Consider the following 27,786-nt stretch of genomic DNA (forward strand, 5'->3'; position numbering starts at 1 on the left):
GACCTAAAACACATTACCACAGCAATGTCCCCTTCATGGGGATGTGGAGGAGGTTGTTTAGCCCATTTGAGAATCTCCACAGCATAGTCTCTTCATACAGCATGTCAACACCTGCCTGTGATACAGTAGATGGGGTGGGGAGGATGGACTCTCACACTGAAGATGATTCAGTGGAAGCCCTTCTGTGAAGATGACTACTAATGATGATGTCAGATGGGACTGAATCAAAGGGGTCAAAGTTTAGAACGAACATATGGAGCTCATTAGTGATGGGGGGAAAAATTGATACAGTTACATATCGGGATATTATTTTTGACAATGTATCGTTTTGACTATCGCAATATTATATTTGCGCCAGTTGGCTGTACCTGCAGCAAAACTTGTTTTCCATCATCTTTTTAAATAGGGAGACAATTTGTTTTCATCATTTTTATTCCCATGACTGATCAAAACTTGTTTTCTCATGGCTATCTTTTGTTCCTCTGCAGCATACATATGGTGAGCAATATGTTTGGAACATCGAATCGTAATAAAATCACAGTCGAATTGGAATACATATAGAATCGTGAGAATGGCAATGCATATCGTATCGGCACCAAAGTATCGTGATAATATCGTATTGTGAGGTCTCTGGCACTTCCCAGCCCTATAGCTTGTGATCACGTCGTTGATTAGATCTGGGAAAGTTGGGGYTGGCAGGTGTTTCATAGAAAGGTCTTTTCATAAACAAGGATACTCATAAAATAGGACTTTAAACTTATTTAATCACCTTTTAAAGTCCCCCTGCATTAAGTGTGGCTGGGAGGTTGAGTGTAGGTGGACAGGTGCTTCATGGCCTGCCGGTGTGTGAGATMCTCCACTGCTCCACTCAGGGCTGTTATTGCTGTCATGGGGAGGCCTGTTTAGCCCTTCCTCAGAGACACATCCAGTCCATGCACATGAGTCAGGCCCCTCTTAAAGGTGAGTCTATAAAATCTCTTGAAAGTTRACTAATAAAAGTAGGTGATAAGAGAAACGATACACAAAAAATATTTGAACAGTAGCATTTTAGTAAATCTACTTATAAGTCAAATATTTATTTTTACTTAAAGGGATAATCCACCACCAGAAATAAAATTCATGAAACTCCTGTCAATTTGGTGAAAGCCTATGTTCTATCAGTGGGTAAAATAAAACAATTCCCCATGATTTAACWTCTAAYTGGTCTATCTGTGAAATCAGGAAATGGTGTAGGAATGCGGCATAGCCAAATGGTTCTCGTCACCGGAGATGGGAGATAACGCACTTATCACATTTTATGACGCTTTTTAAACAATTACRTGCACTCCAGATCGCCAAGTCAGCCAATAGATGGTATGGCATACTAGTCTGGAACACAACCATCTGTTTATATCGTCATGAAAAGGTATATATTTCGCTTAGATGTCCTCAATCTAAAAAGTGTACKAAATGATTAAACTCAGTTTCTCCTTCAAGTACCATCTCGCCATAGAGTTCGCCAGGTTTTAGTCCTAAAAACAGGAAATMAGTTACCTCTGGTTCGTTTAGCCATTCCTATAGACGGGTCGGTTGTTTAGCAACAAAACTGACYCGTTTGCAACTATGGGGCAAAACAGACAGGGTTGSCTTGGATTGTTGATAACATGTATGCTATATTTCCTCTCCAATGTTTTATTGAAAACATAAATACATTTGCACAATGAGCACTTGTCCCTCAAATACGTCATTACAGTTGTTGGTTAGCTAGCTAGCCATATCAGCATTGACATTAAATCAGTCAAAACACCTCAAAACAAGACATGGTATCAAGAACAAGATGAAACGAGCCCGTTACGATTCCCCACATGGCAGTTTCTTGTCATTCTTGCTAACAATCTGGCCATCCAGAATCACAACATGCTGACTTCTGCCCCATGGAGGCAAGCACATCGTTTTTGTGACGTTCTCAGCTAACCTATCTATGGGGAAAAGGAATGGGGAAAGAATAGGGTTTTGGGATAAACGCCCAAAATAAGGTCTGAGGTTAACACGGTTTAGGAGATCTTATACGTTTTGTTCAATGCGATAATATCAGTCAATTAACATTACCTTTTTGAAATATGAAGCCTTTTATGTGTATTATGTGCTTTTTTTATTACATAAATGCTTCAAAATTCTCATAGAACAAAACTTCCTAAATCTCCTAAGCCCGTGTTTATCCAAAAACCCTACAAAAAGGCCATTCATTTCCCCATATGCTTTGGCTAACGAACCATGGTAGATTTAGTGCCCTCWAAAAGACGCCATTACTATTMATCTCTATGCTCCCTATGGGAAAAGGCCGTTGTTGCCATAGCAACGTACCATTTCTGCAGCTTCATTGCAAGTTGATGAACTGTAATTTTAACTCGGTGAGAGACTCCTAAATTGATAGTGCAGTTTGTTTAGGCGATTATACAGCTAGCTAGCTACTTCACATGCTGATATTGACTTTGGTATTATTGTGTATAGCTATGTTTTCTAGCTAGCTAGCCAGCCAGTTCAGAAAGAGCAATGCATTGTGGGTTTTGTTGCAAGATATTTCCACAATGCTTTTCACATATTTCTAGCAACCTTGTTATAGCAACAAAATAAAACATTTGTTAAGAAATATAMTCACATATTAGTGTTATTTAACACTGTTAATTGTATGAATTAGCCATTTGGTGTGGATTATCCCTTTAAAGGCCCAGTGCAGTCAACGTGATTTTCCTGTGTTTTATATATATTTGCACACTGAGATTGGAATAATACTGTGTAATTGTGAARATTTGGATAAAGCCCTTTTATTGTAAGAGCAGTTTGAAAAGACTGCCTGAAATTTCAGCCGTTTTGGTGGAATGGAGCTTTGGGCTTTCCATGGTGACATCATCATGTGGTAAGTTAATAGTCCAATAAGAAAGATAGTTCCAAACCTCTCTGCCAATAACAGCTAGTTTTCAGTTTTCRCCTCCCCACTCAGACCACTCCCAGATGGTCCTAGCATAATTCTTGCTTGAGAAATTGCTCTTTGCTAAGAAGCAAATGTTTTCTTCTTTTTGATCATTTTAACCAAAAACAAACACAGTAGCATTGTTGTCCAGAGATGATTTGATATTGAGGTAAAAAAATGGCTGCATTGGACCTTTAAAGGAAATGGTTATATTTAAGGTAAATCAATGATAAATYTAGAGACCAGATTTGTTTATAAATGACAACGTTCTTTTCTGCTGTCAGAGCTAACAAGCTTTAATTCGCCAGATAAATGGAGTATTCTGCCGCACGGGTGTCTTGAGTGCTCCTTTTGATCTTGCTCTGACGTCATAGCCACCAGCTTGCTTCAGAAAGGCCTCCAAAATTAGCCTTGTATTGTCTGGATTCCCTGAGAGGGGAACTAACTAGCTCTCTGATCGAATGAAAACACATCTCAGAGGAGGTTTCAGGGAGTTTAGCTAGAAGGAGATCTARAAAACTGGTACTTTAGCAATAAGAAGTTGTCGTGAATAGATTGATAAAAAATGAAACAGATACAGTGATATATAATTTGAATAAGAGGTATAATATGTCAAAGGAGGTAAACAATAGTAAGGAGTACAGTATGTGCCTTACAGCAAATGAGCATAATAGGAGGCAAATAAATAAACACTGTAAGAGAGGAGATGCAGTAGGGGGAGTTCATTTTCACACGGTGCACAGTGCTCAAGCCTTGGTTGCAGTATGGGGAACAGGGGCCGGGACAGTGTGTTTCAGTTCATTAACAACAAGCTGAGAGAGAGGGTCTCTGGCCCTGGTTATATGCAGTCCCCTGGCCATGTTCATTTCTCCTCTCTCTCAACTCATAGCTGAACCCATTTGGCCCTTATCTCCTTGACCTTCTGGCAATAATTAGAGCAGTGACAGCCACAGTCCTGCTACCACATCTAGAGCCTCTCCTCTGAGACCTGGACCCTGGAGTCCTGAGGGCCCAGTTCACACCCAGGCCCCATGCCAAAGGGCTGGCCACGACCCACAGTCCCAGCCTCATCCTAACAAGCAGATGGGCATAAAGGGCCCTTTGGTTGCTCTGTTTAGAATACACTCAATCCTTTGGATTAGAGAGTGTTCTGGCCGTCACACCTCGATGATGTTCACAGATGGCGCCCGGTTGTTGTTGTTGTTGTTCTTGGGGAACTGGAGGGGAAGAAGGGAAACAGCAGTGATGAAAAAGATGAAGGCCAGTCTCTAAACCTGGAATAAAGTATAATTCTGCTAGTGTATGAGCATGGAGCGCCTGGACAGAATGGGAGGGTTATGATGCTTTCTCTCTGGAWGGGAGATGGGGTATTTTGATCATTTTAGTGTCAATTGGTTTAGTTGGCAGAGGGCATTAGCCAGTTGTTGAGGGAGATGGAGAGGAGCGAATGGACATGGGACAATCATGCCAGCGTATGGGCTGTCTATGCATTGATTTGAAAGGCTTTGGATTTATAGCATTGTCATAATTTATGGCCTTGAGATGCATGTTTTGCATTTTAACAGTTTATTTTTTGGATGAAGTGCTGTCATAAATGCTAGTAAATCAATGCATATTCTGTTATGTGGTGGGCGTAGCTCTAATGGTGTTATGGGAGTGTTAACTGCTGGTGAAAGTGGACCTTTTTTAAGTCGCTGGGACGATTCACCTGCCCGGTGACGGTGGGGACTCAGTGGGGAGGKGAAGGGGTTATACCTTACTGCGCAACAGCCCCCCCGTCGGGTGCTCTGGAGTACTGCACTCTGATGAGGTCTTGGCTTTGTCCTTGTTGGTGTTAGGCTCGTTGTCTTTGATGATGTCATACTGACGGCAYAAGAGAGCGATCACACCTGACAGAGAGAGGAGAAAAGGGCATACACATAAAGATCGTAAATAACAACCACATTACCGCAGTGAAAAGCAGACGGAAATCATTTAGCATGGACAAATTACATCAAGTTGTGGACCATATTTGTTTAAAAATACCTTTTATTTTTTTCTACATTCATGAGGGTGTGTGTGTGGTAGGGTTGCAAAATTCCAGTAACTTTTCCCAAAATACCATGTTTTCAAGAAATCCTGGTTGGAAGTTCCCGGAATCAGAAGGGAATAAGCAGGAAATCCAGATTCCTGCAACCAGGATTTCTGGAATACCTGGGAATTTGGCGAAATTTACTGGAATTTTGTAACCCTAGTGTGTGGGTAGCACTCTGACCTTTTGAAACATTCCACCCCTCACCTGCCCACATGATCAGCACCACCACGATAATGATGAACTCCCCTGCCCTCAGCTGAGCTCCCACTTCCTCCATGGTCACCTCGTCTGGAGTGTCAAATACAGCAGCACAATCAGTTCATCACCATGGCAACATTATCATCAGAGTTATTATTGGTAACTGGCAGCTTATTAAACCCAGGTTCTCCTGACAGGTCAGTCTAATGATGGGGGAGTGTTGGGGTGAAAGCCGTCATCTGCTAAGTGAATATGCCGGGCAGAACTTCAGTCCAGTAGACCTCGTCTCTACAACAGGAGGTTGGTGGCACCTTAATTGGGGAGAACGGGCTCGTGTTAATGACTGGAATCAGTGGAATGGTATCAAATACACCAAATGTATGCTTTCAAGGTGTTTGGTGCCATTCCATTTGCTCCGTTCGGGCAATTAATGTGAGCCGTTCTCCCCTCAGCAGCCTCCACTGGTCTCTACTGTAATTATACATAATCAGGAGTAGGTCTGCTCTGTGTCAGCTGGATAGAACCATTAGCTCCTGACACCCCCTATTGTGTAGACTGATCTCTCTATTCTTCTTCAGTCCCAGGATGGCGCCACTCACCACTGTCTTTCTGTCAGCTAGCACTGCTTTAAACAGGCCACGTTTTTCATGATTCCAGGTGATTCTGACTCAACCCTAACAACTTGTGCACAGCCTCCACAATTATCTCCTCATTGAAGAGCGCTGCTATGTGGGAACCGCACAGCACAATGCCTCAATTTGCCCACTTTCTGAGAGAGGCTGATGGTGTCAAAGTATTCAGTAGAAGCTGGGCATGAAGAGAATACATAAGCCTGAGACAGGGTCAGTGGGGATCCCCACTCTGAAGGGGTTGGAGAGAGAGAGTTAATCACAGCAGCCACGATCGATTGAGTTGGGCCTAAATAGAACTCAATAATCATTATTATAGTCCTAAGGGCCAAAAAAGATCAGAGAAGTGTGTGTTTGTGTGTGTTCAATGTCCACTCATACAAAGCAACATGTTTATGAATTCAGTAGAGAGCTGGCTAAAGTTCAGCACACAAGTGCCCCCCATTTAAAGACCAAACAGAAGTAGGCAGAGACACTGAAATTCTAATGTACCTGGGTAGCTTCACCACGCTCCAGCAGGTTCTCCCAATGACTGATTCAGACAATCGATGAGTCTATGTACCTTGACATTAACCAATCCAAGCTGGAAAGCCAGGGGCTCCTGACATCGCTGCCAGATGGCCTCCATATAGCTAATATAGGTCAGTTCTAATGTCAAAGACTGTCTCCAATCCTAGAGTCAGGTTGAGTCCTCTGCAGGGAGAGGTGGGGCTGTACTGTTTGTAGAGGAGGAAGTTTGCAGGTAGGAGCATTCAGGGACATGGTAAACTGTATGCTGTATAGCTGCAGGATTATATGAGTAAAGACATAGTCTTGGAGTGTAATACACCTGTTTTACTGCAGCACAGTTTTGCAGACATCCAGGAGGGAGTTGTCCCGCTGGTCTAGCTAGAAAACCTCCATCATCAAGAGTCTTGGTCACAGACCAAATGCTGGTTCTATAGCTATGGTCTTGGGAGACAAACACATACAGTGCATTTGAAAAGTATTCAGACCTCTTCACTTTTTCCACATTTTGTTACGTTACAGCCTCGTTCTAAAATGGATTAAATAAATGTTTTACCTCATCAATCTACACACAATACCCCATAATGACAAATCGAAAAGAAAAAAAAAACACCCTTTCCTGTGAAACTCGAAATTGAGCTCAGGTGCATTTTGTTTCCATTGATAAGGTCCCTCAGTTGACAGTGCATGTCAGAGCAAAAACCAAGTTATGAGGTCAAAGGATTTGTCCATAGAACTCCGACACAGGATTGTGTCGAGGCACAGATCTTGGGAAGGGTACCAAAACATTTCTGCAGCATTGAAAGGTGGCCTCCATAATTCTTAAATGGAAGAAGTTTGGAACCACCAAGACCCTTCCTAGAGCTGGTCGCCCGGCCAAACTGAGCCGGGCGACCAGTGACCATTGGGTTCTTGGCCTTGATCAGGGAGGTGGCCAAGAACCCGATGGTCACTCTGACAGAGCTCCAGAGTTCCTCTAGGGAGATGGGAGAACCTTCCAGAAGGACAACCACCTCTGCAGCACTCCACCAATCAGGCCTTTATGGTAGAGTGGCCAGATGGAAACCACCCTTCAGTAAAAGGCACATGACAGCCCACTTGGAGGTTGCCAAAAGGCACCTAAAGGACTCTAAGACCATGTGAAACAAGATTCTCTGGTCTGATGAAACCAAAATTGAACTCTTTGGCCTGAATGCCAATCATCACGTCTGGAGGAAACTTGGCACCATCCCTATGGTGAAGCATGGTGGTGGCAGCATCATGCTGTGGGGATGTTTTTCAGCGACAGGGACTGGGAGACTAGTCAGGATCAAGGAAAAGATGAACAGTGCAAAGTACAGAGATCCTTGATGAAAACCTGCTCCAGAGTGTTCGGGACCTCAGACAGGGGCGAAGGGTCACCTTCCAACAGGACAACAACCCTAAGCACACAGCCAAGACAACACAGGAGTGGCTTCGGGATAAGTCTCAATGTCCTTGAGTGGCCCAACCAGAGCCCAGACTTGAACTAGATCGAACATCTCTGGAGAGACCTGTGTAGCGACGCTCCCCATCCAACCTGACTGAGCTTGAGAGGATCTACAGAGAAGAATGTGAGAAACTCCCCAAATACAGGTGTGCCAAGCTTGTAGCATCATACCAAAGAAGACTTGAGTCTGTCATCGCTGCCAAGGGCGCTTCAACAAAGTACTGAGTGAAGGGTCTGAATACTTGATATTTCAGTATAAAAAAAAATATAACGTTTTTATGTTTTTTTCAGTGACAGAACACTGAGCCAATCATGGCGCAACTAGAGAACATTAACAARCGCTCRGTATTTTCCGCTGGCTGCCCCACCACCACAGAAAGCTCTGAGCTAGGTTGAAACACYTGCATTTTGGAGCTGCCTTACTCAAGAAAAGGAAAAACAGGCCATATTTGTGTGGCTTTATTAACTCAAATATTATTACTTTTTTTTACATTGTTTGCAAACTGATATGTGACACGTATTAATGCCAAAATAATATGCAAAACAGGCAAAAATAAGTAAATGAATGTCCACTTTTTGTTTTGTTCTGTTTAGATTAACAAGTCGGGCTTTGCCCTGAATGACGGGTTGCCACTGTCTGCGCGCAAAACTCTGGTATTCTTCATCCTATAGCTTGTTCGTCATCTTCTTTTCTCATCCTCTCATGTCTCTCTGCAGCGGACATACGGTGCCTTCAGAAAGAATTCACACCCCTTTACTTTTTCKACAGTTTGTGGTTTTAAATGGATTAAATTGAGATTTTCTGTCACTGGCCAAAACAAAGTAACCCATATTGTTAAAGTGGAATTATGTTTGTGAAAATTTGGACAAATTAATTGATTATGAAAAGCTGAAATGTCTTGAGTCTATAAGTATTTAACCCTTTTATGGCAAGCCAAAATATATTCAAGTGAAAAAATGTGCTTAAAAAGTCACATAATAAGTTGCATGGACTCACTTTGTGTGCTATAACAGTGTTTAACATGATTTTTGAATGACTTCCTCTTCTCTACACCCCACACATACAATTATCTGTAAGGTCCCACAGTCGAGCAGTGAATTTCAAACACAGATTCAACCACAAAYACCAGGGAGGTTTTCCGATGCCTCGCAAAGAAGAYCACCTATTGGAAGGTAGATAAAAAATTAAAAAAGCAGACATTGAWTATCCCTTTGAGCATGGTGAACTTATTAATTACACTTTGGATGGTGTACCAATACACCCAGTCACTACAAAGATACAGGCGTCCTTTCTAACTAATTTGCCAGAGAAGGAAACCGCTCAGGGATTTCACCATGAYGCCAATGGAGACTTTAAAACAGTTAGAAAGTTTAATGGCTGTGATAGGAGAAAACTGAGGATGAATCAACAACATTGTAGCTACTCCACAATACTAACCTAATTGACAGAGTGAAAATATTCCAAAACTGTTTGCAACAAGGCACTAAACTAATACTGCAAAAAATGTGGCAATGGATTTCACTTTTTGTCCTGAATTCAAAATGTTATGTTTGGGACAAATCCAATACATCACATTACTGAGTACCACTCTTCATATTTTCATGCATAGCTTTGGTTGCATCATGTTATGGGTATGCTTGTAATCGTTAAGGACCGGGGAGATTTTCCAGATAAACATTTTTACAGAATGGAGCTAAACAAAATCCTACAGGAAAACCTGCTTTAGTCTGCTTTCCACCAGACACTGGGATATGAATTCACCTTTCAGCAGGACAATAACCTAAAACACAAGGCCAAATCTTAACTGGAGTTGCTTACCAAGAAGACAGTGAATGCTCCTGAGTAGCTGAGTTACGGTTTTGACATCAATCTACTTGAAAATCTATGGCAAGACTTGAAAATGGTTGTCTAGCAATGATCAACATCCAATTTGGCAGAGATTGAAGAATTTGGAAAAGAATAATGGGCAAATGTTGCACAATCCAGGTGTGGAAAGCTCTTAGAGGTTTACCCAGAAAGACTCCCAGCTGTAATCTCTGCCAAAGGTGCTTCMACAAAGTATTGACTCAGGGGTGTGAATACTTATGTCAAATAGTTATTTCTATATTTAATTTTGAATAAATTAGCTAAAATGTATAAAAACGTGTTTTCACTTCGTCATTATGGGGTATTGTGTGTAGTCAAGGGGTGTGAATACGCTTTTGAGAAAGATAATTACAAAACATATAATTTTATTCAGTAAATATATTTATTRGTTTCTTCATTTTGATAAGAGTTAAATGTAATGAATTGAAGGTTATTTGTAGCTGTAAAAATCGAAATGTACCGATTTTAAGGTTCTGTCATTATATTTAGGGTGGGGTTGTGTGAAATTCTTGTGAAAAAAATGGGGTCCTGAGAAATTATTGCAGAAAAAATGGGGTGCCCATTGAAAAAGTTTGAATACCACTGATGTAGAGGGATAGAGAGGGATATGGAGGCTGCATCATTATGCGACCGGCGCTGAGTCATGCCTTAATACTGTAGCCATTTATCACAGTGGCTGCCTGGCTGTACACAAGGAAACAAACACTTCTCTGAGACCCGCACATTTATCTCACCTCAGCCCAGCCATCACTCACACACTAACACCGCTTTCGCTGCACAGGTTCTCGTCTCGTCTCATCTCATCCACCTATAGGGATCTAGCTCTGGGTTGGTCTGAGCCTAGGGACTGTAGGTCTGTATGTGTCTGATGAGGCTGTTTGTAGCATTCTGTATCCCTTTGTGCTAGTTTCTCCTAGCTGAGATTCCTGACAATATCCCAACTAAATTACCTGGGATTAGTGTGTGTGCCCAAAGAGCCTTTGCTACTGTGACTGTGAAATGTTCCCAGAACCACAAGCCCCCTGCCTCTGCTTCCTGTGAGTGTCTGTGAGGAGTCAGTGAGTGAAGGAGCCAGGGTGTGAGTGTCTGTGAGGAGTCAGTGAGTGAAGGAGCAAGGCTGTGAGTGTCTGTGAGGAGTCTGTGAGTGAAGGAGCCAGGGTGTGAGTGTCTGTGAGGAGTCAGTGAGTGAAGGAGCAAGGCTGTGAGTGTCTGTGAGAAGTCAGTGAGTGAAGGAGCAAGGCTGTGAGTGTCCTGTGAGGAGTCAGTGAGGTGAAGGAGTCAGTGAGTGAAGGAGCCAGGGTGTGAGTGTCTGTGAGGAGTCTGTGAGTGAAGGAGCCAGGGTGTGAGTGTCTGTGAGTGAAGGAGTCAGGCTGTGAGTGTCTGTGAGGAGTAAAGGAGCGAGGGGGTGAGGGAAGGGTGCGAGCCAAAAGCACATTGATTTGCATCACGCTGCCCTGAATATCTCATCACCACTTTGACAAATGCATTACCCTTACTGTAGATAGAGTACAGGGCAGGCCCGGGGGGCAGTTGGGGGTGAATGCATAGAGGCACATCAATATACCACAAACTATACCGTGAAGGTGTTATATTCATAAATTGTTGTAAGAGCGCTTGATGTTTAAGAGCATTCTGTTGTGAAACTTAATTTCACGCTTTGTGTCCCCATTGATTTGTATTGGCCTTTATGGAATCAGTCAAAAGTTGTCAACAGTCCAACTGCAAGCCTTACTCTCGGCACTGTATGTGTACATACTGCTGTGCACAGGGTTTCCTCTGCCTTTTTTGGCACTGTACCTGTATTACAGCAAGGTACGGGAACCTGGAGAAGTGCTTCGAACTTTGTTTTCTCCATAGATACTTTATGTATTAGCTTCAGTCTTATCCTAAAGTTGTGTGTGAGATTCTAGAGTTGTTTACCTTTACTCTTCGAGGCCTGTGTCTCAGACTCCTTGGGCGTGCGGAAGCGCAGGGGTTCGCTGTGCTGACTCATGGGCCCACTCATGCTGATGGACTGCACGTGCACAATGTAGTCGGTCTCCTCCTCCAAGTCCCATAATGCACAGGATCGGGTGGTGGTGTTCACTTCCTGGATGAAGCGCAGCATGCGCACGTCCTTCTTCTGTTGGCACATCATCACAGAGGTGCGTTTAGTGAGCAGTGTAACACAAACCTATTCACTGATGTTGAGTAGAAGTCTCACACACAGCATTGAGCCCTGGTGAACTTCAATCCCAGTTATCACATACTGTACAGTAATAGTAGACAGAAATAGACTGTGTGGAGGAGTGGAGAGAGGGAGCAGCAGTCAGGAGATGGGCAGAACCGGGGCTCTTAGCTGGGCCTCTGGGACCAGGAAATCATCTGCTGATTGGCTAGAATGGAGCCTAACCATTGTGCAGGGTAGAGTGACTGTGTGCAAGTGGGAAATGTTATTGCTTTCCCTCTTTACACAGCTGCCATCTTCCACTGCTGTTGTCGAAGAGACAGGCACCCTGACGGGATCGTCCTGGCAACACAGCGTCCCGTGACACAACGGTTCCGCAAAACAAGCCGCTGGCCAGCAACGCAGGGACGCAATGGAGAGACGGTGAGTAGGGATTGGTGACAGATACTATTTGATCTCCTATTGGCGAGAGTGTGAGTGTTTCTGTGTGCGGGTGGGTCTCCTCCCCCCCCCGCACTGCGCTCACTCTCGCTCTCACCTGCTGTGTGATGGCAAAGCCGATGACAAGGTCCCCCTCGGGGATGTCCCATGTCACCACGGCAGAGTTGGACTTCAGAGCCTTGATGGTCACATTGACAGGAGCCGCCAAACTGTCTGCAAACACAGACAGGGAGAGAGAGAGAAAAGATACACATGAAGCAAATGACGTTTACTGTCTAGTGGGTACCGGGTAGGATACAGTAGGTACGGTAATGGGTACATGTATTATTTACATGGACTCAATATAGTACTTCAAACAGTCCCTACAATCACAGAGTGGTTAGTAAGCTACTCCACAGGAGAGCTTGGCTATTCTAGACAGTATGATCTACAGATTGGCCATCAGACTGTGGAGTCTGGTGCTTACTACAAACGGAGGCCTCTGATCACTGCAACCCCCCACAGCTGGTTTCACTGTTCACTGTTACTCACCCAGGAAGAGCTGTGGCCTGATTCAGTATTCACATCCATTCAGCATAATTAGGACTCATAAGAAATACAAGTGCAATCAAATCTAGAGTGGAGCGGTTTGTAGGGGTTGAATTTTAAATGGCCCCGCAATTAAGGGTTGAATTTTGAATAGGTTCACATTTAGAGTCAGTGAAATTTCAGTGAAATTACACTCAACTCAAAATAATGTACATGTACACTGAGTGTACAAAACATTAGGAACACCTTCCTAACGTTTAGTTGCACCCCTTTTTGCCCTCAGAACAGCCTCAGTTCATCGGAGCATGGACTCTACAAGGTGTCGAAAGCATTCTACAGGGATGCTGGCCCATGTTGTCTCCAATGCTTCCCACAGTTGTGTCAAGTTGGCTGGATGTCCTTTGGGTGGTGGACCATTCTTGATACACACGGGAAACTGTTGAGCGTGAAAAACCCAGCAGCTTTGCAGTTCTTGACACACTCAAACTGATGCGCCTGACACCTACTACCATACCCCGTTCAAAGGCACTTAAATATTTTGTCTTGCCCATTCATCCTCTGAATGGCACACATACACAATCTCATGCCTCAAGGCTTAAAAATCCTTCTTTAACCTGTCTCCTCCCTTTCATCTAAACTAATTAAAGTGGATTTAACAAGTGACATCAATAGGGGATCATAGCTTTCACCTGGATTCACCTGGTCAGTCTATGTCATGGAAAGAGCAGGTGTTCTTAATGTTTTGTACACTCCAGTGTATATAGAGTTGGATTACTTTTTATTATTCAGTGTAATGATATGTTGTGCGTGCTGCAAACCATTGACAGTTTAATCAGGGCTTGTGCCACATCACTTCAAAGTAATGATTTGTTGCTGTGCAATACATTTACAGTTTTGTGTGCGTGCATGCTAGTTGTGTGTGTGTGTGTGCGTGTGTGCGTGTGTACGTGTGTGCGTATGTGTGTGTATGTGTGTGTGTACTGTATTCAGATGTTTACACCTGGCAGCATACTTAATCGAATAAGTGAGCATATGACGCTGTGATTACAAATGAATGAGAGATCCAAACTCTGCTGGAGCAGGGACATGCCAACTGTTCTTCAATGACACTTTCAATTCATACATTCCAGATAGTGAATGGGAGAATCATTATCAGGGCTTACCTGAATGATCAGAGGGCTTTGGTGGTGATGACTCATGTGATGGGGGAGTGTCTGCAGAGTAAATGAACATGCAATCTTCCATGTTCCTTCACTGTCAGAGGGAGGGCGCCCTGTCTCTTAGCCCCTCCGTGTCACACGTACACTTCAGTATGGTAAACAGTCTGAGACATTGAGGATTGATGGGTTTGTGTGATGAGACACAGGAGGGACGGGAACAGATAAATGAGAGTGGACACTCATAATCATGTTACGTTATTCCCGACACATAAATCTATTTAGTGCTGCAGATGTATTCAGATGAGTTATTGAGCGTTTTAGCGCTCACTCTTGTTTTTAGCTAGGCAGTGTAAATCATGGCCTAGTAATTGGGGGATGTACTCCTTGGCGGACGGTGGCCAAGACAGGAAGCTCTCATATATCCCCATGACGTGAAGTGTGAGTCAGGACTAATGAAACAGCAGACAGATGTCTCCATAAACTCTCTCACTCACACACACACCGCCAGGACCACAGGATGAGAGATGGGGATGACTTTGACTCAGAACTCTGTGTGTGTGTGTGTGGGAGGGAGCAGACACCAGCATGTCTTTGTTAGCGAAGTCATCAGAGGGACAGGAGGTAGTGTGTGGCGTGCTGGGCCGTGTCATGAGGATGACAGTGTTCAGTGGGTGACAGCTCGGCAGTCTTTCAAGGAGAGAGGGGGTATATAAAGAGAGGCAGTATGTTTGCATGGGTGTCTGTGTGTGTTTGCTAGTAAACTAATTGTACAGTGCACATTAAATTAGATTTTGTCCAGCCTACAGACAACAAACAAATAAAACACTGAAACTGTTGGCTTGCAGTTTGTACGTACTATTTCCCCTCACCATTTTAAGAGCCTTTACTAACTTGCACGCACGCACACACAAACCCCGTCTTCTGCTTAGTCTTATTGTCACAGTACTCCAGCTGCCCTTGATCAATAAAGCCTATGATTATTTAATGAACATTCTTCTCTGGCCTCCACAGGCCCTTCTCTCTCATAACTCCATACAAGCCCCCACCCCCCCCCCCCCCCCCCAGCCCACCAGACCCTCTGACCTGGGAAAGACAGTAGCACTCCCCCCTCAACCTGTGAACTGTATATCTGTATAGCTGCTCTCTCTGAGTGTTGAACGCAGGCTGATGTCTGACTGAGTTGCTTTGCCTCTGCCTGATCTAAGACCCTGGTCTGGTCCTGCAGCATTTCATCCTTTCATGCCTCTGTGCTCATAGAGCACTTACTGCTCAGCAATCAAAGACACCCTTCTCATCTCATGGGTAAATATCCCACAGACAGACAGACAGACATATAGTCTGCATGCTGGCAGTAATGGCCCGAGGGGAGTAGAATATCAAAGTGGGCCAATACTGTGGTGCTTCTCTCTGGCATTAGCAATGAGAGACCATAAATAGACAAATGAAGTGAACCTTGGGTTGCTGTCTCTAAGCGATAGCCGACCCTGCTGGACAATAAATTAGCACATGTTCATTAACACGTCCTCGCCTGCTGCTAACGATCACGCTGGGGGAATCACAAGTGGCTTTTCAATACCCCCCCCCCCCCAAACGTGTCATTGAGATTGCAAGGGCAACCACTTCTCCCTTTGTGCTTTCAGGTCATTCCTACTCTTCCTCAGGTTTACTGTACTGTGCAGTACACACACACACACACACACACCACACCACACACACACACACACACACACACACATATATATATATATATATATATATATATATATATATATATATATATATATATATATATATACATATGCATATGCATGCAGACACACACACTGATTTGCAGGCATATATTCATGTTGTCATTCTCACACCCACAGCAGTTAAAGAAACAGCAGTAAAGCCTAAAGGAGAGTTGGAACAATAGAGTTAATGTGTTTCATTTGGCATCTTAAACAGCTGTTGAAAAATGAATGTCTGCGTTAGGTGTACAGGGCGAGACTGGGAGCCATAACACGATGCCATGTTCAATTATGAATGCGTTATCACCTGTTTCATTACAGCCTTTATCGAGCCTCAGTCTATTTTTCACTGCTTATTGTCCCTGGATGGAAGCAGAGAAACAAAACATTTTCCTGTTCTCTTGGTCACTCTTTCTCTTCCTCTTTCCATCTTTCTTATAGTCTTTCTCTCTCTCTCTCTTTCCCTCTGCTTTCGTTCAGCCATTCTCTCTTTCATTCTCTAGCTGACTCGTTCAAATCTCTGAAACGCTCTCTCTCGGCATCTCTACCTGTCTCCGATCTATCTGGTTGTGTGGACGTTCTCCAGTAGAGCCTCTCCTGACAGGTGGGCTGCAGACAGTCTCCTAGTCCTCCGGAGTGTAAACGGTGCTCCGGCTGACTGACACTTCTGTGGGAGCTGCTCACTGCTTCCTCCACTTCAGACAATAGAAGGAAAGAGTTCAGGCTTGGCACCCCCTACCCCTACCCCACCCCCTCATCATCTCTGCATCATCTCCCGCCAACACCTCCATATCAATCCACAGCCTCTCCACTACAGCACGCTATGACTCACTTCATACTGTTAGCGCGGTTTGTACTATGCACTCTCTGGTTTTGATTGTCAGAACAAGTACAGTATGGGTAGAGATACAGTCCAGGTTTACCCTACATTTATAGTTCTAGGGGCACAGAGGGGGTTGAGATCCCATAAACAACAAAGTGTACTGGTTTCGCACTCAAAAAGATGTTGCATAAAGCTTACTTCATTATTCCATTCACTTGTATTATTTTTTACTGCATCAGGAATAGCGGACAGACGTTTCGGCTTTACCGCCCTCCTCAGTGTGTAGATACAGTTTTATTTTAATTCAAAACAGCATTTGTAGAGAACAACCGGTGAGCAGCAGGTGCTTCTAATCAGGGTTGCCACTCATCCCAACCAGGAGCTCATTAGGGGCTATGTTAAAATCATTTAACATAGAAAATATTACTGTCTATAGTTTACTGTGGAAATGTACAACCCAGAAAGCGAACCACTGGAGTGTGGCTTCAAGCCCCTTTCCCAAAGCCGCAGAGAACAGTGTGTGTGTGTGTGTCTTTTCCATGGCTTTTCACTCGCCATGCTCCATGATAAACATACCTCCAGGGCTTTCCTCTTTTGAGGAGACATTAGTTATTTACTTTTGCCAAAATAATTCTCCAACCCGCTGGCCTAAAGAGCTGCAAAGATGCGAGCGCCAAAATAGCCTCTCACTTTCACTCTCTCACCCACTGTCACGATCGTGTTGACGTGAAAGAGAGGACCAAGGCGCAACATGACTTGAATACATCTTCTTTAATTATAACGACAAAGATGAACACGTAACACTTAACACACTAACCAAACAACAAACGATCGTGAAACCTAAAACGCAAGTGCACACACAAACTACTTACGTCGACATGTACAATGACCCACAAACAGCTAAAGCCTATGGCAGCCTTAAATATGGCTCCCAATTAGAGACAACAGAAATCAGCTGTCTCTAATTGAGAACCCATTCCGGCCACCATAGACTTTCCTAGTAAACTACACACCCATAGACACAGCTAGATACATACACTCAACACAAAACCATAAACTACAAACAAACCCCCTCTACAATATAATACCCCAAAATACACACATACCCCATGTCAACCCTGACCTAACAAAAATAATAAATAAAACAAATAATACTAAGGCCAGGGCGTGACATAACCCCCCCTTAAGGTGCGAACTCCGGGCGCACCAGCACATAGTCTAGGGGAGGGTCTGGGTGGGCTTCCTTCCACGGCGGCGGCTCCGGCACTGGTCGTGGTCCCCACCCACCATAGTCATAAGGGCCAGCACCGGGATAAGGGGCAGCACCGGGATAAGGGGCAGCACCGGATAAGGGGCACCGGGTAAGGGGCAGCACCGGGATAAGGGGCAGCACCGGGATAGAGAGGCAGCACCGGGATGAGGGACTCTGGCAGGTCCTGGCTGAGGGACTCTGGCAGGTCCTGGCTGAGGGCGGGCGACTCTCTGGCAGGTCCTGGCTGGGGACTGGGCTGGGGACTCTGGCAGGTCCTGGCTGAGGGACTCTGGCAGGTCCTGCCTGAGGACTCTGGCAGGTCCTGGCTGAGGGACTGTGGCAGGTCCTGGTGAGGGACTCTGGCAGGTCCTGGCTGAGGGACTCTGGCAGGTCCTGGCTGAGGGACTCTGGCAGGTCCTGGCTGAGGGACTCTGGCAGGTCTGCTGCTGAGGGACTCTGGCAGGTCCTGGCTGAGGGACTCTGGCAGGTCCTGGCTGAGGGACTCTGGCAGGTCCTGGCTGAGGGACTCTGGCAGGTCTGCTGGACGGCTCTGGCAGGTCCTGGCTGGACGGCTCTGGCAGGTCCTGGCTGGACGGCTCTGGCAGGTCCTGGCTGGACGGCTCTGGCAGGTCCTGGCTGGACGGCTCTGGCTGATCCGGTCTTGGCGGAAGGCTCTGGCTGATCCGGTCTGGCGGAAGGCTCTGGCTGATCCGGTCTGGCGGAAGGCTCTGGCTGATCCGGTCTGGCGGAAGGCTCTGGCTGATCCGGTCTGGCGGAAGGCTCTGGCTGATCCGGTCTGGCGGAAGGCTCTGGCTGATCGGTCTGGCGGAAGGCTCTGGCTGATCCGTCTGGCGGAAGTCTGTAGGCTCTTGGCAGACGGGCGGCTTTGCAGGCTCATGGCAGACGGGCGGCTTTGCAGGCTCATGGCAGACGGGCAGTTCAGGCGCCGTTGGGCAGACGGGCAGTTCAGGCGCCGCTGGGCAGACGGGCAGTTCAGGCGCCGCTGGGCAGACAGATGGCTCCGACGGCGCTGGGCAGACAGATGGCTCAGACGGCGCTGGGCAGACAGGCAGTGCAGAAAGCGTTGGGCAGACGACCGACTCTGCCCTGCTGAGGCGCACAGTAGGCCTGGTGCGTGGTATAGGCACTGGCTGCGCTGGAGAGGAGGAAAGCTCTGACAGCGCTGGACAGGTGGAGCAGCTGGGAGAGAAACCGGAGAGACAGCCTGGTGGCGGGGGCTGCCACCGGTGGACTGGTACTTGGAGGTGGCACCGGGTATACCGACCGTGAAGGAGGACACGTGCTCTTGAGCACCGAGCCTGCCCAACCTTACCAGGTTGAATGGTGCCCGTAGCCCTGCCAGTGCGGCGAGGTGGAATAGCCCGCACTGGGCTATGCTGGCGAACCGGGGACACCATTCGTAAGGCTGGTGCCATGTATGCCGGCCCGAGGAGACGTACTGGAGACCAGATACGTTGGGCCGGCTTCATGACATCTGGCTCGATGCCCAACCTAGCCCTCCCAGTGCGGCAAGGTGGAATAGCCCGCACTGGGCTAAGCACGCGTACTGGGGACACCGTGCGCTTTACCGCATAACACGGTGTCTGACCAGTACGACGCTCTCTCACTCCACGGTAAGCACGGGGAGTTGGCTCAGGTATCCTACCCGGCTTTGCCACACTCCTCGTGTGCCCCCCCCAAGAAATTTTTGGGTCTGACTCTCGGCCTCCCAACCGCGTCGCCGCGCTGCCTCCTCATACCAGCGCCTCTCTGCCTTCGCTGCCTCCAGCTCCGCCTTGGGACGGCGATATTCCCCCTGGCTGAGCCCAGGGTCCTTTACCGTCCAGGATCTCCTCCCAAGTCCATTTCTCCTTGCGCTGCTCTGTTGCCGCTGTGGTCATGTTGCTTGGTCGTAAGATTGGTGGGTCATTCTGTCACGATCGTGTTGACGTGAAAGAGAGGACCAAGGCGCAACATGACTTGAATACATCTTCTTTAATTATAAACGACAAAGATGAAACAGTAACATTAACACACTAACCAAACAACAAACGATCGTGAAACCTAAAACGCAAGTGCACACACAAACTACTTACGTCGACATGTACAATGACCCACAAACAGCTAAAGCCTATGGCAGCCTTAAATATGGCTCCCAATTAGAGACAACAGAAATCAGCTGTCTCTAATTGAGAACCCATTCCGGCCACCATAGACTTTCCTAGTAAACTACACACCCATAAGACACAGCTAGATACATACACTCAACACAAAACCCATAAACTACAACCAACACCCGTCTACCATAATAATAACCCCAAAATACACACATACCCCATGTCACACCCTGACCTAACTAAAATAATAAATAAACAAATAATACTAAGGCCAGGGCGTGACACCCACTCACTCTCCCCCTCACTTGTGTAATTAAATGTAAAAAGCAGAGTATGAAAACAACTGCTGCGTTGTGTAGTATCGCTGAGAATGCAGCTAATTCAAAAGCAAAGGAGCACAGGTGGCAGTGTTGATTTTTGACAATCCGCCGTACTGCTCGTCTGTTAACTACAAATGAATCTAGTTCCCATCCAAGTTCCTCGGCGCCAGGAAACCAAGGTAATATTACACAATCAATATCCCAGTAGAGCTGGGCACATATACACACAGCACTTAAATATGATGGGTTTTTCACTATTCTCCCCTTCTTCCTTGTTCATGCATCTGTCTCCTACTCACCCTTTCTCTCCCTGTTACCTGACTCCACTCTCTTCGCTCTCTTTCTCTCCATCATCTTTCCTCCCATCCCTGTTATTCGTCTTGCTCGTCATGCGCTGCTCCTTCATTTCGCTGTGAGCCCTCGTTATTCGACTCTGGTTCCGCCGCTCCTCCCGCCATTCTGTTGCGTCTGTTCACACCACTATCACACACATATTGCGGACTTCGACCTATTTCTCTCCGCTTCTTCGTCTTTTGTCCTCAGATCTCCTGCTCGTGTACCGGTTAGAGTGTTAGCAGTCTGTCCTGCTCTTGGAGGATGGAGTCACAGATAGGGACACAACGAGACCACGAGATGGTGACGGAGAAGAGGAGGCGTCAGGAGAGGTCGTGGAGTTCGGTGCTGCGTTGTGTATGGTGGGACGATCATGTCGCCATTGTTATGTGGGGCGGCCTCTCTATGGTGCTTCGCACGTCTCCGCACTCCGTCTCTCGTCAAACTTAGTACTTTCCCTTCTTCTCAGTCTTTCTGGGCATGTTTTTTCAGGTCACTTTTTTTTTTTTTTTTTTTTTCAGTCTTATCTATTTTCTTTCACACCAACAAACAAACACTCAACAGTCCGTCACAAACTCTTGTCCCATCCTTCATTCCCTCTCATTTGCCCACTGGGACACACTTGGTTTAATCAGTGTTGTGTTCCAACGTCTAATTTCCACATCTAATCTCGTACATACGTCTTTGCTCAGACGTTTCAGAGTTCGTAGCTAATTACTATTAGCAATTACCGTTATGTTGCATGAGCTTAGTCTATTGTGATTTGTGGAATAGACGTGATCACGTCTGTGCCCTAGTGGGTGTTTTTCCCCCCTCTCCTTCCTTCTCTTTTTCCTCTTGGCAGGGCCTCATCTTTCTGGGGGTCCGGTCCTCTTTCCCCCTTCCTTCCTCTTCGTTTTGCCCCTCGCTTCTTTTGCCTCTCATCTGTCCTTGCATCCCTCATCATACATCGTCGCCGTGCCTCCTCTCTCGCGACCCCTGGATCCCCTCTCTCCTCTCTCTCTTCTCATCTCTCTCTCTCTCGCTCTCTCTCTCTCTCTCTCTTCTCTCTCTCTCTCTCTCTCTCTTCTCTCTCTCTCTCTCTCCGCTCTCTCTTCTCTTCTCTCTCTCTCTCCTCGTCTCTCTTCTCTCTCCTCTTCTCTCTCCTCTCTCTCTCTCTCTCTCTCTCTCTTCCTCTCTCTTCTCTCTCATTCTTCCTCTCTCTCTCCTCTTCTCTCTCTCTCTCTGGGTGAGCGTGACGGTTCCTCTCTGAGAGGCGCCTGTGGTGGGTAGAGGCAGGCTTCTTATCCCCCTGAATGTCACCAGGCCTGCAGCTCTTACACTGGATTTGGCCACAGCCCCAGGAGACAGTGTGTCTCATGCACACACGCGCCACGTCAGGAGGACTAGGGAGAATGAGAGTTTTAGATTGTGCAGCAGCAGAGAGTGGATTAGCACTGGACTGGTGAAGCAAAGGCCTCTGGCAGAGAAGCAGTTAGGTAGAAGAGAGAGAGAGAGAGAGAGCGAGACTGGGCTAACAGGTAAACTACTGGAGGCACACCTGTGTCTCCACAGCCAGTTCTAGCATAGCTCACACCATTTGGGTTATCCCCTAGGATATTAACAGAGAGGAGAAAATAAAAACAGTATTTTTACGCTCTGGCGAGCTGCCAAGGGCTGTGTGTGTGTGTGTGTGTGTGTGTGTGTGTGTGTGTGTGTGTGTGTGTTTGTGTGTTGGTGTGTGTGTGTGTTGTGGTGTGTGTGGTGTGTGTGTGTGTGGTGTGTGTGTGTGTGTGTGTGTGTGTGTGTGTGTGTGTTGTGTGTGTGTGTGTGTGTGTGTGTGTGGTGTGTGTTGTGCGTGGCGTGTGCGTGCGTGTATATACACGCACACTCCTGTGTTAGGGCCAGGAACATATACAGCACCATAACAGTCTCTGGCGCAACCACCCCACCATTATCATATTGTACTCATGGGCTCTAAATGGCAGATTGGACCCCCACCGCTCAACAGCTTGGCCCCCCACCAATACCACCTGCCATCCTCCTCCCCACCTGCCACTCATGGTGTCAGAGCAGACTCCAGACTGCGTCAGAGACATGGCAGGGACACGTCAGTCTGTTGGCAGTGCCACCTCACAGGCCTGATGGCCAGGAGCTAGTCTCTCATTGTGTATTTATTACTTCTGTTATTATTTTTCAGACTATTTTTCTTTTTTTTTCTCTCTGCATTGTTGGTAAGTAAGCATTTCACTGTTAGTCTACACCTGTTGTTTCCTGAAGCACGTGATACATACGATTTGATTTGATTAATGTGTGTTCCCAATGACAGCAACAAGGCCCCTCAGACAAGCACATCCATTCATTTCCATGGATCTCAGCTCTCTGAGAGATCACAAGTGGAGGAGACATGGAGTATGACAAAAAGTGAGCAATTGACTATATCAATCACACATGGTCTGGTTGGAAAATAAGCTGCTAAGATGAGTTCCACTGTGAAAAGATGTTGAACAGATGCTGTTTGGTTGAGTTGTATTTCAGTCAACCTTACTCAACAGAAGCCAGCAGGAACGCAAACAAGGCTTAGTCCTTTGTCTTAATCTGTGCATTCTAGCGCTGTGAGTCATGTGCAGGAGCAGGCAACAGAGCATCAGGAGCCCTGTGTGTATCTGGTCTAAGGCCCCTCTGTCTACAGTGTCTGAGTTCAGGCAAAACCAACCACACTCATTCTGAGGAAGATTCCACTTGTCTCTTTTGCTGCTGTTGGCTGGTGCTGCAGCACTTCTCATGCTCGCTGACATTTTGCCTTGTCTCTATTGTGTTTGCCTACTGTGTTTGAAAATACCATCAGCCTGTCATTAAGGCTGTTCTTTTTGATTAACAGGGGGAACATGGCTTTATTAGTGTGTGTTAGTGCTGGTAATGGCTGTAATGTATGTGTGTGCTGAGCTGCAAGTGCCATTTTGAGAGAATTCTGTGCCTTCGTCTGTTCTCTCCTTTTGTCTACAGATCTACTGCCAAATAACTAATTGAATACTTCAATAATACAGCCAGCCAATGAATGAATACTATTAATCTGTTTCCACTCACACATAAACACACTGACACACAAACACACACACACATGCACGTAATACAAACCCATATGAACATACACAAGCACACACTCCATTACTTATATCATAATGTTCTGCTTCCAAACACCCATTTCTCTTTGCCGTTCTGGTCGGAGCAGACCTCATACATGTGGTAAGTGGAAGATATCCAGCCTCTGCTGTGTAACCCCATGCATGTTCTGTTTCCTGCTCCATTGGTTGTGTCTGTCTGCGGGGTAAACTATCTAAATCCAAACAGACTGTTCTTTTGAAATTGGGATGATTCATCCAACAATAAGTGGCTGGCCTACATAACAACCAGGCCTTTAGAGAAAGCACTTAAGCCAGGTGACATCCAAAACAGGTAGCTGTGGGCTGTATTTGTTATCACGTATTATTTCAAAAGATTCACAGAATCTAACAGATTAAAAATGTCTATTTAGCATAAAGGAGAACAACGGTAGACTAAAGTGAAGAAAGAAAAGGTGGCATCAAGGAAATACTGTTGTTCCATGAATACAGACCTTCAGGAACCACAGTGTATGTCCCCCTAGTTTGTTTAACATACTGTAAGATGATGTGTTTTTCTGATGAAACCACCTCCCAGTAAATATTCCACAAAGAGCTTTTGAGCAAGCTAGCGATTTGGCAGTAGACTGGAGTTGATGAGTCTGTTTAACGACCTTTGGCTCCCCTGTCTGGGTGCTGTAACTCCTACGGGTGGGATGGTGTGATGACTTGACACTTGACAGTTAATATACTGCTGCTACTGAGAATCTGTGGCAGGGTTGGGGAGTGGCAGGACTCCTCTGGCTGGCCGCGTTAGAACCCTCATAGTGGGAGTGTAATAGTCATGCTGTGTTTTACAGTAAAAACAAAACAAGGCTTTTTAGAATAGTTACTCGTTTCATCAGAACTTGAAAGGGTCTCTAAGGTTACGCTGGGCTTTTCTATTGGTTACTGTTTAACTACTTGATTGATTGGTTGATTTGATGGGTTGACTGACTGATTTATTGTGTTTCATGGCGAGTCTGTCGAGGAGCAGGGACTGGCTGGTGGAATTGACCACCTCGTTATGATGGTGTTGAAGGTCATTTACATTTTAAATGGAAACATTAGCTTTACATTCCTCGTCCAGGGTGACAGATACTTCATGACTCACCATAAACAGAAACGCATTAAAGGACGTCACAAATGTAAAGTTTACAGTGTGTTAACACACACCCACACGCTTCTGTCAATCTATCCATCCTACTCCGGACCTAGCTTCGCTCCTCTGATTACTTGTCATGCTTTCCTTTGTTTCTGTGTTCTTTATGTTGGCTTTCTGAAGATTTTTCAGAAGTAACACATTCTTAAGAGTATCTTAGACAAGTGCAATGTCTACTTCAATCAAATATCCATCCACAAGTGCCCTTGACTCTCTCCAGTCAACACTTCTACTAAGGAGATGGAAGAGGAAGAGGTTTAATGGTCTCTCTGATTGTCGGAGTGTTCTTCTACCTGGTCCTGGACAACCACAGGGTGTTAGTACTGGGCTGGAACAAAAGCCTGCACACACTGTATATCCCTAGGCCCAGTGGATTGACGAACACCATTAGATCCACGATCTGGCTGCATTGCTACAGTATGTGTGTTAGCTCTCTAGTACAGTACTGTCTAGTGAGATGACATCATACACTAGGTATATGTTGCTGTGGCTATAAGGAGATTGATGTAGATGGAGGAGGAATTAGAAGAACATTCTCTCTGCACTGCCAGCAGGACTGGCTCATTAATCAATGTTTTATTCAATCGCCCTCGCACAATCAGAATGTATGAAACAATTATGAGCCCACAAAACCCATATGTGCACCCCACTTTCGGCGAAACGTGATTTGCTGACACGGTAAGGGTGTGTGTTGCCTACGTGCAAGTGTGCATGCATGTGTGTCTGTGTCTAGACTATGTCTACGGCTGTGTCTAGACGTGACAGTTCATGCAGCTTTAGAATTATGATCATAGCGTTCTGTTCATGGAATTCCGAACGTGTCATGCATCTACACCTACAGAAATGTGTCTACCGTGTCCACAGTGTGTCCAGATTCCCTATTCCCGCGCTATATTTAAATGCCAGTAAACATTTTACAAATGGTGGAATAGGCAAAATATGATAACACCACAACAACTGATGGCTGTAGCTAACTGGCCAGCTAATCTCTGTAGCTAGCACTCAATGCTAAAGGGATTGCAAACAGGTTAGCATAACTCTAGTATTTTTCTAAATATTAGCTAGCTGGCTACTATTTATGAGGCCAGCAAACACGTTCTTCACATGCTAGGAGCGTATTTCCTCCAACGTTATAATGAAAAGTTGCCTCTCGGTCTCAAAACACACGTTTTCTGGAGACATGTGGGAGGACTGTTGATGACGTTGCCCCCTGGTCAGCCAGATCGGAACACAGTCAGACCACAAAGCGTTTTTTGTATTCTGATAGCAGATGTCACATGTAGGTGTCAAGTGTAGACACGTCCTAAGTGTCTGTGTGTATTTATTTATGAGAGAGCGAGATGCAATCCAGCTGGAATGTAAACACTGTAGAGGCGGTGGATTCTGATTGCAGTAGTGTGTCAGTGTGGTGTGCAGCGCTCCATCACGCTGAGCAGTGAAAGCTACAGCACTCAAGTGTTTAGGGAACGTACATTACGGGGTGATAGATTCCGCTGGGGTTCTCTTCAGTCTATTCCCAGGGTTCACTCTCACCTCACGCATAGATCATTCAGCAGCTTTCCGAGGAACAATTTGAAATGGTTGTTTTCCTCCTCAAATGTTACAGCAAGCTGTGCCAATAGTACATTCACTGTAATGCCATGATCCTAATGGATATTAGTTTGGTCCCTGCTGTATAGATATCACATATTACTTTGAAAATGTGTGTAGAAGAAATACATATTTGTTATCCTCCATCATTCTGTGATAACAGTTAATTACAGATTTTTAAGTAAAACATACATTTAAAAAAATTAGTAAAGTATTTCATTTTCAGAGACATTGGGGTTGTACCTGTACCATGTACTACTTAATTACATGCAAAGGTCAGCTTTACTTGGAACACACACACATCTATAAACCTGTTTTGGGTAAGTCAGGTTAACGTCATATCAGTCTAAATCTTATGAATGTAAGCACTTAACAACTGCTTGGATCAAAGGCTAGTGTTATTCTTGCTGATACGGTAGTAAATATAACCAGGCTACAGTAATAAAACATACTGAAACGTAACGTAGGCAATAAAACTGGTGCTGAATTATTGCAAAAGCATTTGTTTAGCCTTTAAATCCCGAAACATAACTGCTCATGTTCCATGGCCTGTTTAGAGTGTTTCAGTATAGATCAGTACCAGTATAATGTCTGGAGCATTGTATCAATACAGATTCTTACACACACACACACACGATTCCTCATTCATCGCACAGAATATAGCCTAAATGCCAATTAGAAACAAATTAGCACAAACATTCACTTTTTCCCATTGTTTTATTTGCACGGATACCAATGCAGTCCCCTTAATGCTCACACATCAACCTTAGAGTTCCCACTACAAGGCAAATACGTGAATGCATGGTTGAGTAATTGCTGACAAATAAATATTTTCAGTACATAAACATTAACTTACCCGCAAAGACGCGAGAGACACCTAGACAGCTGAGAATTAGCAGTGGCACGGTTGACAGGAAAAATCTCTTCATCCTTTAAACATTAGAGGACGTGAGATCCATTTACTCTGACTAGAGCTATGTTGACTGCCTTGCTATTGTTCAGCATTCACATCAGACCATGCATATTGTCTCGATCAAAAACCGTTTACTGTCTCGTTGGCTTGCCGCAGATTGACTGACGAGCGCTTTCAGCACCTGGGACAGCGACAGTGCTCCCCCACCTACATGCAACAGTAGCTTAACATGCGGCGGACCTTGTACGTGTGTGTCGCCCACGAACGCTCTTCATTGCTCCACCTCAGCTACGAGAGATATTTATAGACATTAAACTCGACGACCAGACATAAATGAAGTCCTGGTGATGAGTGTTGGTCCGTGGCTGTGGCTGTGGCCGAGTTTCGCACCGTGTACATATGTGCCCCTGAATCGGGTGGTCAACAGAAACGTGATCG

General features: G+C 45.5%; 1 protein-coding gene across 3 annotated transcripts; it reads right to left on the reverse strand.

Moving 5' to 3' along the window:
• Positions 1–414: 414 nt before the first annotated feature.
• On the reverse strand, positions 415–27,786 carry fndc5a (fibronectin type III domain containing 5a). 3 transcript variants are annotated; one of them, XR_011479773.1, is made up of 6 exons: positions 27,292–27,786; positions 12,399–12,514; positions 11,614–11,815; positions 5,229–5,312; positions 4,632–4,839; positions 415–4,167 (listed from the first exon to the last, which is right to left on the reverse strand). XR_011479773.1 is itself a non-coding variant. In XM_023986481.2 (6 exons), exons 1-6 carry the CDS (start codon positions 27,362–27,364, stop codon positions 4,108–4,110), a joined length of 669 nt encoding a protein of 222 aa, XP_023842249.1. In that variant the 5' UTR covers positions 27,365–27,786; the 3' UTR covers positions 415–4,107. The 3 variants fall into 3 exon arrangements, 2 of the variants coding, with proteins under 2 accessions (XP_023842249.1, XP_023842248.1); XM_023986481.2 differs by having other exon boundaries at positions 4,706–4,839; XM_023986480.2 differs by having other exon boundaries at positions 4,706–4,839; positions 5,205–5,312.

This window comes from Salvelinus sp. IW2-2015, linkage group LG4q.2, assembly GCF_002910315.2.
Source record: "Salvelinus sp. IW2-2015 linkage group LG4q.2, ASM291031v2, whole genome shotgun sequence".
Taxonomy (NCBI): Eukaryota; Metazoa; Chordata; class Actinopteri; order Salmoniformes; family Salmonidae; genus Salvelinus; species Salvelinus sp. IW2-2015.